Consider the following 15,067-nt stretch of genomic DNA (forward strand, 5'->3'; position numbering starts at 1 on the left):
GTTTTTGTGCAATCGTGCCCGTCAGTTGTAAAACCACTGTTTCGAGAAAAACACGTTTAAAGCTTAGGGTTATATCTTCAAGAGTAGTTGAGGTTTTCTCTTGAAATTTTATAGGGTCATTCTTGAATTTGCGTAGGTTCGAATAAAATAAAAAAAAAATCAAATTCAATTATTCTAACCTCTATTCTTTGGTGTAGCTTGTACAGTAAATCGTACGAAGATATATATATATATAAATGAACGATATCTAAAAATCTGAACCGATTTCAAGAAAATGTTATACAATACTTAGGGCTAAGCTTTATTTGGTATAGTGTGAACATTTTCGCGAGTTACATATACTCGGAAGAAACTATATATCGGACTAAATCTAAACCTGATTTGAAATTAACACTCGCCATTATAGCCTCAATCGTTCGATAACAACATATATACGATCTTAATATAAATTTCAACCTATTTAAACAAAAACCAGTGAGTGGTTTTTGGAACGATACCCTAGACAACTACAGCGGATTTTTATTTCGAGCCTGGGCAATATTTCGTGATAGTTGCATCCTCTTGCGCGATTAGAGATCAACAGCACCTATTTTTTAGACTGACATATTTTCCGAAAATTACTAATATTCAGTACAGTCCTACTAATTACTTGTCCTTATTCCCTTCAACGTGGGTTGTGTTGTGATGTTCGAAAAAAACACAAAAAATTAAAATTTCGGTCCACTTCATCCCAAAATTATTATGTGATCAGGGCTATATGCCCGCCTTCCACTGTGGTATTGGGTTAATAAATAATATCTGAATACGTAAGCACCTATAAATATTTAAGTACATACGACAACATAATTTAAAGGTCAACCACTGTCAACTTCTCGGGTCGATGTCCTCCAGTAGTAAATATGTACGCCATAGAATACAAATTTTATAATTTTTCACACAAAAGCCAGGTTCAATTTTTTCCTAAATAATGACCGATCTTTATCAAAAAAGGCATGCTTATTCTTTGACCCGACCGCTTCTCCATGTAAAATTTCGTGTTTTTCGGACCATAATTTTGCCCACAAAAATTAAGTATTTGGTCCATTTCATCCCCTAAATATTAACCGATCTTTACCAAAAACAATAGGGTTCTTCATTGGCCAGAACCCATCCTACATGTAAAATTTCGTGAAGATTGATACATAACTGTGGCCTGTATCAACAGACGAACGGACGGGCACACACGTCTAGATCGACTCAGCAAGTATATCGATCATATATACTTAAAGGTGGGTCTAGGACCAATATTTCACAGCGTTACAAACTCTTGGGGCTGCACAAAGCTTTAATACCCTGACAACATTAAAAAATATGTCGAAAACTTTATATGGTGACTATGTCAAAATATGGACTTATATCACAAATTCTATGCAATTAAATGTTGAAAAGACCAAGAACATTTATATGGGACTTTTTAAAATATCTACCTTTATTGAGAATTGTCTGCATAGATGTCTGTCACCCTTTAAGACACCGGAATGATCCAGCAACCCTTCAGTTGGAAAATGCGCCTTGAAAAATTGTCGTGATCCTCATCAATACTCTTAAACTCCGACCATAAACAGTTCATTAATGAAATAGCTAAACCAAAACTAATTTTCAAAAATACGGAGTTTCAATGAACTCTCCAAACATTATGCGCTCCAAACTGTCATATCTTGAGGTTAGAGGTACTTCTCTACAATAAACCATGGATTTTCTTCATTCCAGATGTGACAATATTGATTTTTTACCTCGCCCCCGAATTGGAAATTAGACTCATCAATCGAAATGATTTTCGATGGAATTCCAGATTATTTTCATATATTTCAAGGATCGTCTGGCTTGAGTTTTTGTGCTAGCTAAACTTTGTATGCTTAAGACCGAGGGTTATTGCGTAGTCTTTTCTCTTAATATTCTCGATCGAAGAATATTAAATTCTATAATTATTTTGAGCAGTTACAAATGGAATGGCAAATTGAATATACGTCCCTAATTAAAAATTGACAAGTGTCGATTGTCATGCACTGACACTTTTATAAAATCCATTCATTCATTTAGACACGTTTCTACCGTTTACATCACACCAACCCGAGCAGTTCTAACAGTGAAAAGTTATTCAAAAAAGCCAAGTGAATATAAGCAACAACAACAACAAGAAAAATGTAAGCTAAGAACGTACCGGTTAGATACCCTACACTAATCGTGTTTCCTAATGAAAGCTGAAACGGAAATAATATTTAATTAAATAAAAAATAGAAAGCAAATAAATTGTTAAATGATTTTATTTATAGGGACCTTTCGAATAAATAAATAAAAGCCAGTGAACGGAGCAGTTTTGTCGGACGGGACCGCCCATATGATACCCTATACAACTACTACGGTTCTATATTCTCTTAGCCTATCAATTGTTCGTGAAATTTTCAATCTTTTGACCCTGGCATATTTTCTAAATTTTGTTTTCCCGAGATGAATTTTTGGTCACTTTAGGTTTTAGTTGATTTGACCCTCGGAATATTGGCCGATCACCAGCTAAACAGCCGTTCTAAGTATTTGGTCAGAACCCCTTCACGGTGTAAAATATGTGACGTCCTGCATATCTGGCAAGAATAAAGTTTTCGATTCATTGCATTGAAAATTATACGCGTTGTCCTTGACAATAACAAAAACTTCATGTAACATTTCAAAGCCATCAGGGCGGCATTTTCGCTCTCTAGGTGGTAATAGTAATACTAAAATATATCATAGCACATATCCGCCTATAAATATTTACGTATAACTTCCACATCCGACTACATGCAACAATATAATTGATATCTCCTCACCTATATCCTCTCGGATATAATATCAACTACATGGGTCTATGTGCTGTAGGAGAAAATATATACGCCAAAGAATAGATATGTTGTAATTTTTCACACAAATGTTTGGGGCATTTGACCCACTAAATATTGACCGATCTTCATCAAAACTGCCATGCTTCTAGAGCCTCTAGAGCGACCAGATAAACACAAATTTTGGTCCTATTCATCCCCTAAATATAATGGATCTTTATCTAAAGCAATAGGGACCTTCTTTGGCCAGAGTCTATCCTACATGCAAAATTTCGTGAGTATTGGTGCATAGCTATGGCACGTATCGTGTTTGCAAATTATAATGGACAGACGGACGGACGAACACACACACACATGTCTAGATCGACTCAGCTAGTCGAGATATGACGGTCGGTATACTAAAAGGTGGGACCAATCTATAATACCCTGTCAAGATAGTTGAGTTGTGTATAAAAAGAAAATTTGTTCGTAGAAGAAACACTTTTCGCCCGAACTGTGGCGACTTTCCCACTTGATCAACGTCGAACGGTCAATTCTGAGTGGCATGCCACAATTTGTTTGCTTAAAGTCTTAGAAGTAATTAATTTTGGACCATGACAGTACGAGCTGTCACTCATCGACTGAATTCAGCGCCTTTTTGAACGGCCAAAATGTGGCATTGATTTGTAAGCCGCCGTACAGTCCAAACTTGGCACTCAATGGAACCTAAAAGTTCCAAAATGTTGAGTACATCGATGGGTTCTATCATGAGACTATCTCTCTTACCTTTCGTCATATCTCGACTAGCTGAGTCGATCTAGACATGTGTGTCCGTCCGTCTGTCCATTATAATTTGTAAACACGATACAGACCACAGTTATGGACCAATCTTCACGAAGTTTTGGATTTAGAACCGGTGCTGGCCAATGAAGAACCTTATTGTTTTTGGTAAAGATCAGTTAATATTTAGGGGATGAAATGGACCAAATACTTATTTTTTCGACTTTTCTGGTCGCTCCAGATGCCGCAACATCGCGAAATTTTAAATGGAGAAGGAGATCGGGAGGGCAAAAATACAGCGCTGAAAGCTTTGAACTTTTCCTTGAGGTTCCAGTTATGGTCAAGGATAACGCCTATATAATTTTGGGTGATGATCCGATAATAATTTTGGGATGAAGTGGACCGAAATCTTAACGTTTTTGTGTTTTTTCGAGTCGACAATTAAAAAGCGAACAAGTAATTAGAAGGGCTGTACTGAATATATGTCGCTTTAAGGAAAGGGTGCTCTTGACCTCTAATCGGGTAAGAGAGTGCAAATATCACGAAATATTGCCCAGGCTCGGAATAAACATCCGCAGAAAGTTAGAGTTCCGTAGTAGTTATGTGGGGCATCGTATGGTCGGCCCCGGCAGACTATACTGCTCCGCTCACTGGTTTAAATTTTTCATGGTGCGGTATGTGTTCAAAATGTCGAGAACTTCATATGCTGACTATGTCATTGTACATTGTGTGCTAGTAGGTTGTTTATTTTGGGACTATGTCGAAAAACGGACCTTTTTCGACTAATTACACTTCGGTGAACAAATGAGGATAAAACCATTGAAATACCGAATATGAGCCGAAACCTCGGATATGGATTCTATGCCAAGACATGGACCTTTAGTAACATTTTTCAGCAAAAAAGTAAAAGAAAAGTTTTTCGACCTCCAAGAACTCGTAATGCCAAATTATAATTATTGCGGCTAAAATCCTGGAAATATCAAAACGTGAACCGATATATTCTAATAACAATACCAAACATTCTAGTAGTAGTAGCGATCAAAATTGTGATCTTTATCGTTATTTCAGCAGACAGTCGGGCCTTGAATTTTGTCTGATCTAGAATGTATGGGTGTGAAAAATTCTAAACAATTTGCATTCATAAATTGTTTCAAATTCCCGTTAGTGGGAGAATTGAATGAATGGACATATAGATCCCATTTTCGGACAGTACCCATGTATATTAGGTTTAGAAAAAATATTTTTGTGGTCCATGTTAATCAAATCTGATGCTATGTTCGCACATGAAAATAAATAAATTTCTCTACCAATTTCTGACCAATTGGTACGGATGGTACAAGAAGTTTGGAAGGAATATTACGAAGGTTAGAACTGAGAGTTATCATGTACCCCAGTCAGTCAAATATAAAGATGGATGGACTGGCACTCCAAATTAATTCAGTCGACCAATATTTTTCGTTTTTTTAACTAATCCAACCACTGTTTTCATATTCTAATTAAGTGGACACAACTTAGCAGGTTGGTCGAAATACTCATAAATCCGTGATTTCTTGTTTACCCAGTTTTTTTTTTATCATTGATTCATATTCGTCGTGGTAGTTTCATATTGATTTTCATCGCAGAGGTTTTTTTCTATAGACGTGCGTTAGTTACGAATTTTATGTCTCCACAACTTGGTCGCAAATAAATTCTATAACTTGACTAATAGGCATGCCAAAGCTATTTTTTGTTATTAACAAGAATAGCTGCCAGCCAAGCAAATGGCTAGAAATTGAGAAATAACCAACGGAAAGGTGAATAGAACTGAAACGGCGAAAACTATGAAAAAAAAAACTTCTTAACAAATTCCAGTGACAAGGGGGAATGTTTTGAAATGATTCCACCACAAAGTAATGGGTTATGGTTTGTGGTAAGGAGTGTCGTCAAGTTATATTTTATAAATATGGTGAGTTAAATTGTCCATAACTAGCCATTTGCCGTCAAAATGGTCATTGTATTTGTTTTTGCCTTCCTTTTGATTTTCAGTTAAAAAGGAATTTGGTTTTTTGTTTTCCTTCTCCCTGTTTTAATGATCATTAGGAATTTGCATGTTATACGATATTCGTGTATGCCGCTGCTACTCCCCTCACCCGCAAAAGGTGTTAACTGTATTGTGCTTGATACAAGCAAATATTGTCTGGATAAAAAATAAGAACTTCTCTCTTTTTGACTTGTCTATAAGCCGAAGATTTTTTTTAGCATTTTTTTCATAGTTTTAATCCCAATGGTATTCGTTTCTTAATCAATAAATTTCGCCTTTCCCTCTCCACCACAACCTCCTTTACCCAATCTATGTATAAACAAACGATAACTTTAAGAAAAAGGGGTGTTTCAGAATGAGGGGGAATAACGTGGGTCAATATTCTAGCATTTAAAAGTCATGACCTCCGTTTTTGAATAGAACTGGTGAATCACGACTAATGGGTATTCGAAATATACAACAAAAATAAAAATATTTCTGTTGATATGTCATGAAAGTATCAAAGAAGAAGGAAGACTCATAAAAGTAATTGAAGTAAAAACATGAACTTGGATTAATACCCTTAACCATGGAATGGAAATCCGGTTGACACCACTATATTGCAGCTATATTAGAAATGGTATACCTCAGTATATATCTGAGAGGAAATATTATATGAATAGTCCTCGGAAAGTGTTGGCAACGCTCGGATTTCTGCATTTTATGAATGCACTTCATAAAACTTTAAATACTGGTTTCTTGTCAAAAAGGGAGAGAGAGAGAGAGAGAGAGGCAACTTTGGAGTTATGTGGAGGCAGTTTTCTATGACACAGAAACTATTTGTCGTTTTAATTTATCTATTTTTATTTTATATTAGGTTGGGGAAAAAATAAATCCATTATTTTTTTACAGATGGCTGTACTGTTAGATTTCTCGTAAAGCATCGATCAATCACAATTTCAGATTTATACTCGTAGGAAGGGTTACATTTCGCAGTAAAAAAACAGTGAGCGGAGCAGTATAGTCGGACGGGGCCGACCATACGATGCCCTACACAACATCCATGAAAATCTAGCTTTCTGTGGTTCTATATTCTGAGATTGGGCAATATTTCGCGATATTTGCACACTTTTGACTGGCTAGAAGTCAGCAAATGTTACTTATAATCAGTACAGCCCCTCTAATTACTTGTCCGGATCCCCTTCACCGTGGGTTGTGTTGTGATGTTCGGCTTTCGACTCGAAAAGTACAAATAGTAAAGTTTTCGGTCCACTTCATCCGAAACATTATTATCTGATCATCACCTAACATTTTAGGCGTTGTCCTTGACCATAACTGGAACGTCATGGAACATTTCAAAGCGATCGGCGCTATATTTCCGCCCTTAAGTGTGGTAATAGGTTACTAAATAATATATGAATACGTAAGCACCTGTAAATATTTAAGTGTAACTCCCGCATTCCAGTACCTACGACAATATAATTGGTATCAATTTAAAGGTCAACCATTCCTCTTGGATATACTATCAACTTCTCGGGTCAATGTCCTCCAGTGGTAAATATATACGTTACAGAATACACATTTTGTCATTTTTCACACAAAAGTTAAGGTCCATTTGACCCGCTAAATATTGACCGATCTTTATCAAAACAGGCATGCTTATTCTTTGGCCCGATCCCCTTCTCCATGCAAAAATTCGCGGTGTTTGGGCCATATTTGCGGTCTCTGGAGCGACCAGAAAAACCAACAAAAATAAAGTTTTTGGTCCATTTCATCTCCTAAATATTAACCGATCTTTTCCAAAATCAATAGGGGTCTTCATTGGCCAGAACCCATCCTACATGCAAAATTTCGTGAAGATTGGTCCATAACTGTGGCCTGTATCGTGTTTACAAATTATAATGGACAGACGTACGGACGGAGACACATATCTATATCGACTCAGCTAGTCGGTTAAGTTTGTTGCTCATATCATCGCTTATTTGTTATATCAAAATAGTTTGGAAAATACATATGCGAATTTTATAATATCAATACAGAAACAATGGAATGCAAAACTAGCCAAAACGAGTGTGTGGAGAGACCGCGGTTGTAAACAAGAGAAACGGTAGACAATCAGCCGGTTGCAAAACTAAGAACCACCAAGAGAGACAAAGGACGATACCAAAACAAAACACACCCGACTAATGAATGGTATTGTTTGGGAGAATACATTTGTTTTTGTCAAAAGAGAGAGAGAATGTCAATAGGGTGTCTTACCAAAATGTGTATTTTATTATAGTAGAAATCGGCTTTATTAGGAGAAGGGGTTTCTTCTTTTCGTCTCCTGAAGGATAATATTTGCGTCGTTTGGTCTTGCATTTAAGGAAGACAAAGGAGTATTTTTTCTCAAAAAATATACTTCTTCTATAGAGGCACAGAAATGTTCCTTTTCAGTCCTTCTTTTCGACCTTTTTTAAAAGAACTGGATCGTCTTCTAAAGAATACTAAAATGATGGTATCTTTAGGAGACCAAAAATTATCTTCTAATATGGACCCTTTGGATTCTATTAAAGGGTAGGTAGGCCAGAGAGCCTTTTTCGCTTGTAGGCAAACATTCGAACCGTATAGGATTGTTGTTTAATCACATATGGCTATAAAATGACGCATAAGCCAAGATCAATCTCATTTAATCCGAAGTCAATTACCTTTTTTACGGGGTTACTGACTATTAATCTGGATTGGACCTTAAACCGGAGTCAATGGGTCTCATGTATAAAACTTGAGCTTGAGCTCGGACTCGATTTTTTGAGTAAAAGGTGCTTGTCGTATGCATAATAAAATTTGATGTATTTGCTTTTACTCACTGCCCAGGTTTGATCTCTTCTTGCTCAGTTTGAACTTAGAAATTGATGTTGGATGAGATTGTTCTCATTTTCATATGCATAAAAACAAGCTTTTGCTTACTTTTGTGAGCTCTTGCTTAACTTTTGTTGAGCATGCCTCTTAGTTGACTCGCGTACACTAAAAGGAATAATTATCAGTGATTGTGAACATAATTTATCACAGAAAATTATTTTGGAAAAACATTTAATGAATATTTTGTGTTGAAGCTTGACAATAACCCCCAAACATAAACCAAAACATGTCAACGATTGTTTGCGGGAGTCTAAAATCCGGATTTTATGATGGCCAACACAATCATCAGATCTTCACCCTATAGAAAAATGTTTGGATCATCATCGATAGCAAAATTCAAAGGGATTCACTAACAAACATAACCTCTTCCCAAAGGCTCAGGATGTGAGGAATAATGCATCAAAAGATCAAAATTTGGATCGTATAGGTTCAATGTCTCGTAGGTGTAATCAAAAATAACGGTTTTGCTGTCGATTATTAGCTAAATTTGCTTATTTATAAAAAAAGAAAAAAAATCAAAATTGGGTCAATGTAGTTTTCCATAGAATTTATTTTTATTTCGAAATGAATGTCACGTTTATATTCTTAAAAAACTTTCTTTAGTTTTGGCCACCAGTGTATATATTTTATGGGGTCTCAGTGGAATATTTCGAGATGTTATAAACGGAATGAAAAATTGAGGAATATTAGCCAAGTATTTGCAAATATTCGGGTTTCAACAGGGTATGGATATAATTGATTTTGATCACGGAAAATACATATATGCGGAGTGCATATATGGCGTATATGCACTCCGCCTTATGGTGCGGATTATAATAATATAAACCCTAATAATAATAATATAATCCTTTATTTCTATTCCAAATGTTTGCTTCATTTCGTTGACACTTGGCAACTGACTTTTTCCAAGTAAATATTTATTTTCTTTAATTTTTGTTGTACTAAAAATGCAGATATGCCGTCAGTTTTTATTTTATTATTAGTGTTTACTACTACTTCTAATTCACTTCCACTTGACGACATGTTTGCATTTTAATAACAATTAGAAGTTTGATCTCAATTTGCTCAAGTATTTGCAATTGGTTTGAACTCATTTTTATGCATACGAAATTGAGCAAAAGCAGTTGCTGTTCGATCTAACTCAACTTACGAGCAATTGCTTACTTGACTCAACTCATCGCTTTTGCTCGTTTTTATGCATGAGATCCAATGTCTTTTTATTGAGGGTCAATAAATTTTAATACGAATTAAGCCTTAATCCGAGCCCCACTTAAGCCAGCCCCCTTATTAGAGGACCCTTTGGGTGCCACAACGTAAGACCAGATATTTATAGAAAAAGATGAGGTGTTCTTCTCTTGAGAGACTAGAGGATCTTTTCCAAAGAATACCAAAGAGATTTTATTTCGAAAGATAGCTTCAAAAAAGACTAGAGAATCAGTTTCTATTGGCCCCCTTTTTTAAGAGGGTCTTCTGTAGAAGACTAAAGGGTCGACTTCATTAGAAGACAGCCCTCCAGTGTCATAAAGAAAGAAGCCTTAAGTCTTCTATAGATGTTCCTTTAGATTTTGTTTGCTTTTAAGGAAGACTAGAGAGTATACTTCTTAAAAAAACATAACGCCTTCTTCTAAAACAGCTCTTTTTCATCCCTTTTTTAAAAAATATCTTCTATAGAAAATCAAAGGGTCGGTTTCTATAGGACACCAGAGGGCCTTCTAATATAAAACAATTAAATAAGGTGTATATAAGAATAAGAGGTGGTCTTCTTTGAGAGACTAGGGTGTTTTTTCTTTTAATAAAAACAAATTGTCCGTTTCTAAGGTGGACCAGAGTGTTTATTTCGCTTGAAGACGATATTTAATCTAGATTAAACCGTAATCCGAGCTAATTTAATAGCTAAATACCAACAATATTTTACTTACATTTCCATAGCTGCGCAATGTTGACGGGCTCAAATTGAAGAGGCGATTCAAATGGTTTGATGGCGATGCCGAGCTGGTCGATGGTGACATGGATGAGGCGATTTCTGCAAATATTGGTGAATGGTCTACAAGAAAGAAAGAAATATTGAAACTAAATTTAGGTGTTGATCGGGGACTTAAGGAAAACAACTAACAAAATAATAATTAAATGTCTTGTGGGGGGAGGTACAAAAGAAGTCAACCAATATTTTTCATTTTCGAACATGATTTGTGCAGAATTTAAATTAGAAAAACTATGTATCTATTATTATTGACTTCGCTCGGAAATTAGCAAAATGACTGAAAATTATTTTTTGTACAATCAGCTATTTTCGATCAAAAACCAAGCTAGAAAATAGGAAAGATCTTCGCCGATTGGATTTATCTTAGTTCGTACGAAAGCTATGTACATAGGTCCAGAATAACGTATTAAAATTTAGAACCGATTTAGAGTTACCGTGCCCGCCAAGAAATATTACGACATGCTAAGTTCAGATGAAATCGGTTACCCTCTTCCAGAGCTATTGTGTGCAACAATTAGACCGACGGGCAGGTGGTCGGATATTATTTGAAATCGACACCAAATTGTGGTAAAAGCATTTGGGGTCCAAGTAAACTAAAACCGATATTTCGATGATACCTCTTTAGCCATATGGCCAAGGATATAAAAATGTGGAATATGAATTTATTTATTTTTTTTTCAAAACTTACCTCCTACAGCTGGCGACGACATATCCTTGGCAAATGCAAAGAAATCGTTGTTGTTGGTGTTGCATAAATCCGTTGAATTCAAAGTTATACTGGGATTTCGTACTCGTAAAAATTGCCCACTATTGGCTGTGGAAGGTGTGGCCGTGCTCACAGTGCAGCTATTGGCATTAGGCAAATTATTTGATTCCAGTGGTGAAGCAGACTTGGGTATTTGAGAATATGTATTTGAGGAGACAGAGGCAGGAGACGGCACATGTGACATTACTTGTGGTGTGGTGCTGGCTCCCGTTGTGTTACGTTTCAATATGGGAGCCGGTGGCAGTTGCGATGGTGACGAATGACGAAATTGTGAAATGCCACCACCACCAACCGTGTTATTTGCATACGACAGGTCACCCTGTTGTTTGGGTATGGCCAAACGTAAAGTATGACGGGCAGCTAGCCTACGTGCAGGCGCAAATTTATTATTTTGTTGTGTGGCCTGTGTGGTGGTTGTGTTTGTGGTTGGACTGCCGCTTGTGGGGTTCGAACTCGAACTCATTGTTTGCTGTTGTGTCGTCATACATGTTTGATTGGTGGTGGTGTTTGATGTTTGTGTATTTCCACGAGAATTCACGAGACCGGTATGGTGCTGCTGTTGTTCATGATTATTATTGTTGTAATTATGGGAAATTTGGTTGTTGATGTTGTTGTTTGTGGTCGCCGGCATTTTTGAGGTGTATGATTGTTGTTGCGGTTGCGGTTGCTGCTGCTGTTGTTGTTGTGTGTGGTTGTGAAGATAATGATGATGTTGTTGCTGGTGGTGATGATGAGGATGATGATTACCCAGTTGAGGATTGCTAATTAAATGTGAAGAGTTCATTATTTCGTTTTGTCTTCTCGGAGCGTAGATAATTAAGAATTCTCTTGCTTTTGAGATAGATTTTTAAAAATAATTTTTGTTGACGATTCTCTTGATTTGTTGTTATTTAGCAAACACGTTTTGCGCCTCACGTACATAGGGTGTTGTTATTGTTGTTTTTATATATATTATTTATATAATTTCTTAGGTGTTGCTATCGATTTTTTTATTCTGCTTCCATACGATGTAAAATCTGTTCATTAATATGTAGAATCGTTTGTAACACATTTACCCAGGTCAGTTATTTTATTATTGTTCATTTGAAAATGTGTGTCACATCTGTAATGAGAATTAAAAATAAGTATTATTATTTGTATATTTTTAAATAAAATCATATCAAATTAATATTTATAAAGGAAGAAGAGAATTATTATTTAAAAACATGAAAATCATGAATGACCACAAGGTATTTTCAGAGAACAATAAGAGTCATTCAATTAAAAATTCCAAGAGGTCGGTTTCTTTAGGAGACCAGAAGGTCTTCTAATAAGGACCCTGTGGATTCTATTAAAAGAGGAGCGTTTTTTTTCGAAAGACCAGAGTGTATGCTTCTACGATAGACCAGCGAGACTGTTTCTCGATCAAAAGCAACAAGTCTTCTATAGAAACACAGAAAACTTCGCGAATAAACCAGAGTGTTATCTTCTATGGAAGGTCTCAAGTCCATTATCCCCTCTTTTTAAAGTACCCAAAGGATCAGAAAAATAAGGCATCGGCTTCATTCGAGGACCAGAGTGTCATCTTCTATAGAAAACAAAAATTTATTAGCCCAAGTTACCCAGAAGGTCTTCTGTAGGTGACTAAAGGATAGTCTTCATTGGAGGACCAGAGTGTCTTCTTCCATAGAATACCACCATTATAAACTATCCAAGGGGTCTTCTAGGGAAGACTATACGAGTATGGTCAACTTCATTAGAGGGCCAGAGGGTTGTGGCGCCCCTCTTGTGTCATAACGGAACCGAACATCCAGCCTTTTATAGAGGCCCCTTAGGATTATTTTTGCTTCTAAAAAGACCAGAGTGTATGCTCCTCAAAAACCATAGAGTCCTCTTCAGATGTCCAGAAATGTTCGTTTTTCAGCACTTTTTAGTCCTTCTTTTTAACAAAACAAATAATCTTCTGTAGCAGAGTATAGGGTTGGTTTCTTTAGGCGACCAGAGCTACATCTATTAATAGAACACAACTTTGCATATATATATTTGAATGGGCATGTTAACTCCTCACTGGAACATCGGAATCCGGAAATTCCAACTGTGTTAGAAAGAGTACATGTCAGACTCTCGTATGAACTAGGATTATTGAGACTTCGCACAACAATTGACAAAATGGCGGAACTTTGATTTTTTTTTTTTTTTTTTTTTTGAAAAATCGCCTATTTTTGACCACAAACTAAGTTAAAAAATAAGGAAGACCGTCCCCGATTGGCTTTATCCTAGTTCATATGAGAGCCATACACTTCCAGAGAAACGTGTCATCATTTGGAACCGATTGGATTATTAGTTTTTGAGTTATCGTGCCCGCCATACGTAAACCACTGCTTCGAAAAAGTTTGAGAAGTCCTTCAGCCGTCACTTGATGCTGACACAATAAATTGGCTATATCTTCAAGAGTTCTTGAGATTTTCAATTGAAATTTTGTATGAATATTCTAAAATTAGAGTAGATTCAAATTAGATAAAAAAAATTTTGACACCGACAATGGGGTCCCCTTAAGGACACTCTAGATTATATTGTAAAATAAGGATGTTTTCGAAAGAAAGCTAGAGTGTCCGCTTCTAAGGTAGTCCTGAGGTTCTATTTCTCGATTAATCTCAAAGAGTCTTCTCCTACAGAAATCAAGAAAATTTTCGTTTTTAGAAATTTAAAAAGAACCCAAAAGATATTCTATAGATGACCCAAAGTCCTTTTTATATAGAAGGGTGGTGTTCTTCTGTAAAAGTACAGAGGGTGCTCCGCTTAGAAGCCAGATGGTATTCTTCCATATAAATCGAGATATTCACCTTTAATGAAAGACCAGAGCGTCTTTTGATCATTGGATCCACATCTAAGGAAATCCAAAGGGTATTCTTCCATAAAGAACCAATGTGCATTCTTCTATAGAAGAACGTTGGGTCCAGAGTTACTTTTTCTCTAGAAGACAGGGATGTTTTATTAAATAGGAAATCAAAGGCTAGAGAAGAAAAAGGGTATTATTCTACAAAAAAAAAAAAAACAGTGAAACTTCATTCCCTGGAAGACCAAGGGTTATTTTATATAAACGATAAGAAGGCCTAATTTTCATAATAATTTTCAATAATAATTTCAAAATCTGTCCTAGCCTGATTTATACATTTTCTATGCGCTCACACCCAGGGATTTCCTTGCATAGAAAAACAATGGGTCCAGATGGGCCCATTTTGTACTATTGACGACAAGGAAGTCTTATTAAAAGGCAGATCAGAAAGTATTTTTCTGTAGGAAACTAAAGAGTCTTCATCTACAGAAGATCAAAGGGTTCTTCACAGAAAACGAACGGGTTTCTTTTATAAAAATATCATTGGATCGAGAGAGACTTATTCAATGGAAGAACAAGGAATCTTCTTATATAGCAGATCAGAGGATCTTATTTTCAACCTTACGATTTAGCATAATTTATCGACTATTTCATGAGCTCAATTCAGTTAAATCACTCCGATTGAGGCACCTCCGAAGAATAGTTTTTGAAAGCTTCAAAAGCATCTTCTGGCGTCCAAGCAACGTTGGCAACGCATTATTTTCTTGATGTGAGTTTATAGAATGAAGTCATTGGATGCCATGTTAGGACTGTACGACAGATGACCCAACAATTCCATGTTTTGGATGGTGAAAATGTATATGTTTTGAGCCTCTGTGTGAGAGCTCGCATTGTATAGTATACCAAAGTCCCAATACTCAAGGCCTTCTTTTGTCTCCAATGAATACCCAGAAAAAATGTTTCTTAGATCTGCAATTTTGACCCATTTTTTCCCAAT

The 15,067-nt window shown here is 36.1% G+C and overlaps 1 protein-coding gene across 1 annotated transcript in view; it reads right to left on the bottom strand.

Moving 5' to 3' along the window:
• LOC133335918 (uncharacterized) overlaps positions 1–12,039 on the bottom strand; it is a gene marked incomplete at its 3' end in the record, with an annotated part of 86,169 nt that extends 74,130 nt beyond the window's left edge. The window contains exons 1-2 of the mRNA XM_061544211.1: positions 11,178–12,039; positions 10,428–10,552 (exon numbers count right to left, since the gene is read on the bottom strand). Coding sequence (XP_061400195.1) covers positions 10,428–10,552; positions 11,178–12,039 — 987 coding nt within the window. The remainder of the gene's footprint in view (positions 1–10,427; positions 10,553–11,177) is intronic.
• Positions 12,040–15,067: the final 3,028 nt, after the last annotated feature.

This window comes from Musca vetustissima, unplaced genomic scaffold, assembly GCF_032173495.1.
Source record: "Musca vetustissima isolate MV318-11 ecotype Yass unplaced genomic scaffold, APGP_CSIRO_Mvet_v1 utg14236, whole genome shotgun sequence".
NCBI classification, from domain to species: Eukaryota; Metazoa; Arthropoda; class Insecta; order Diptera; family Muscidae; genus Musca; species Musca vetustissima.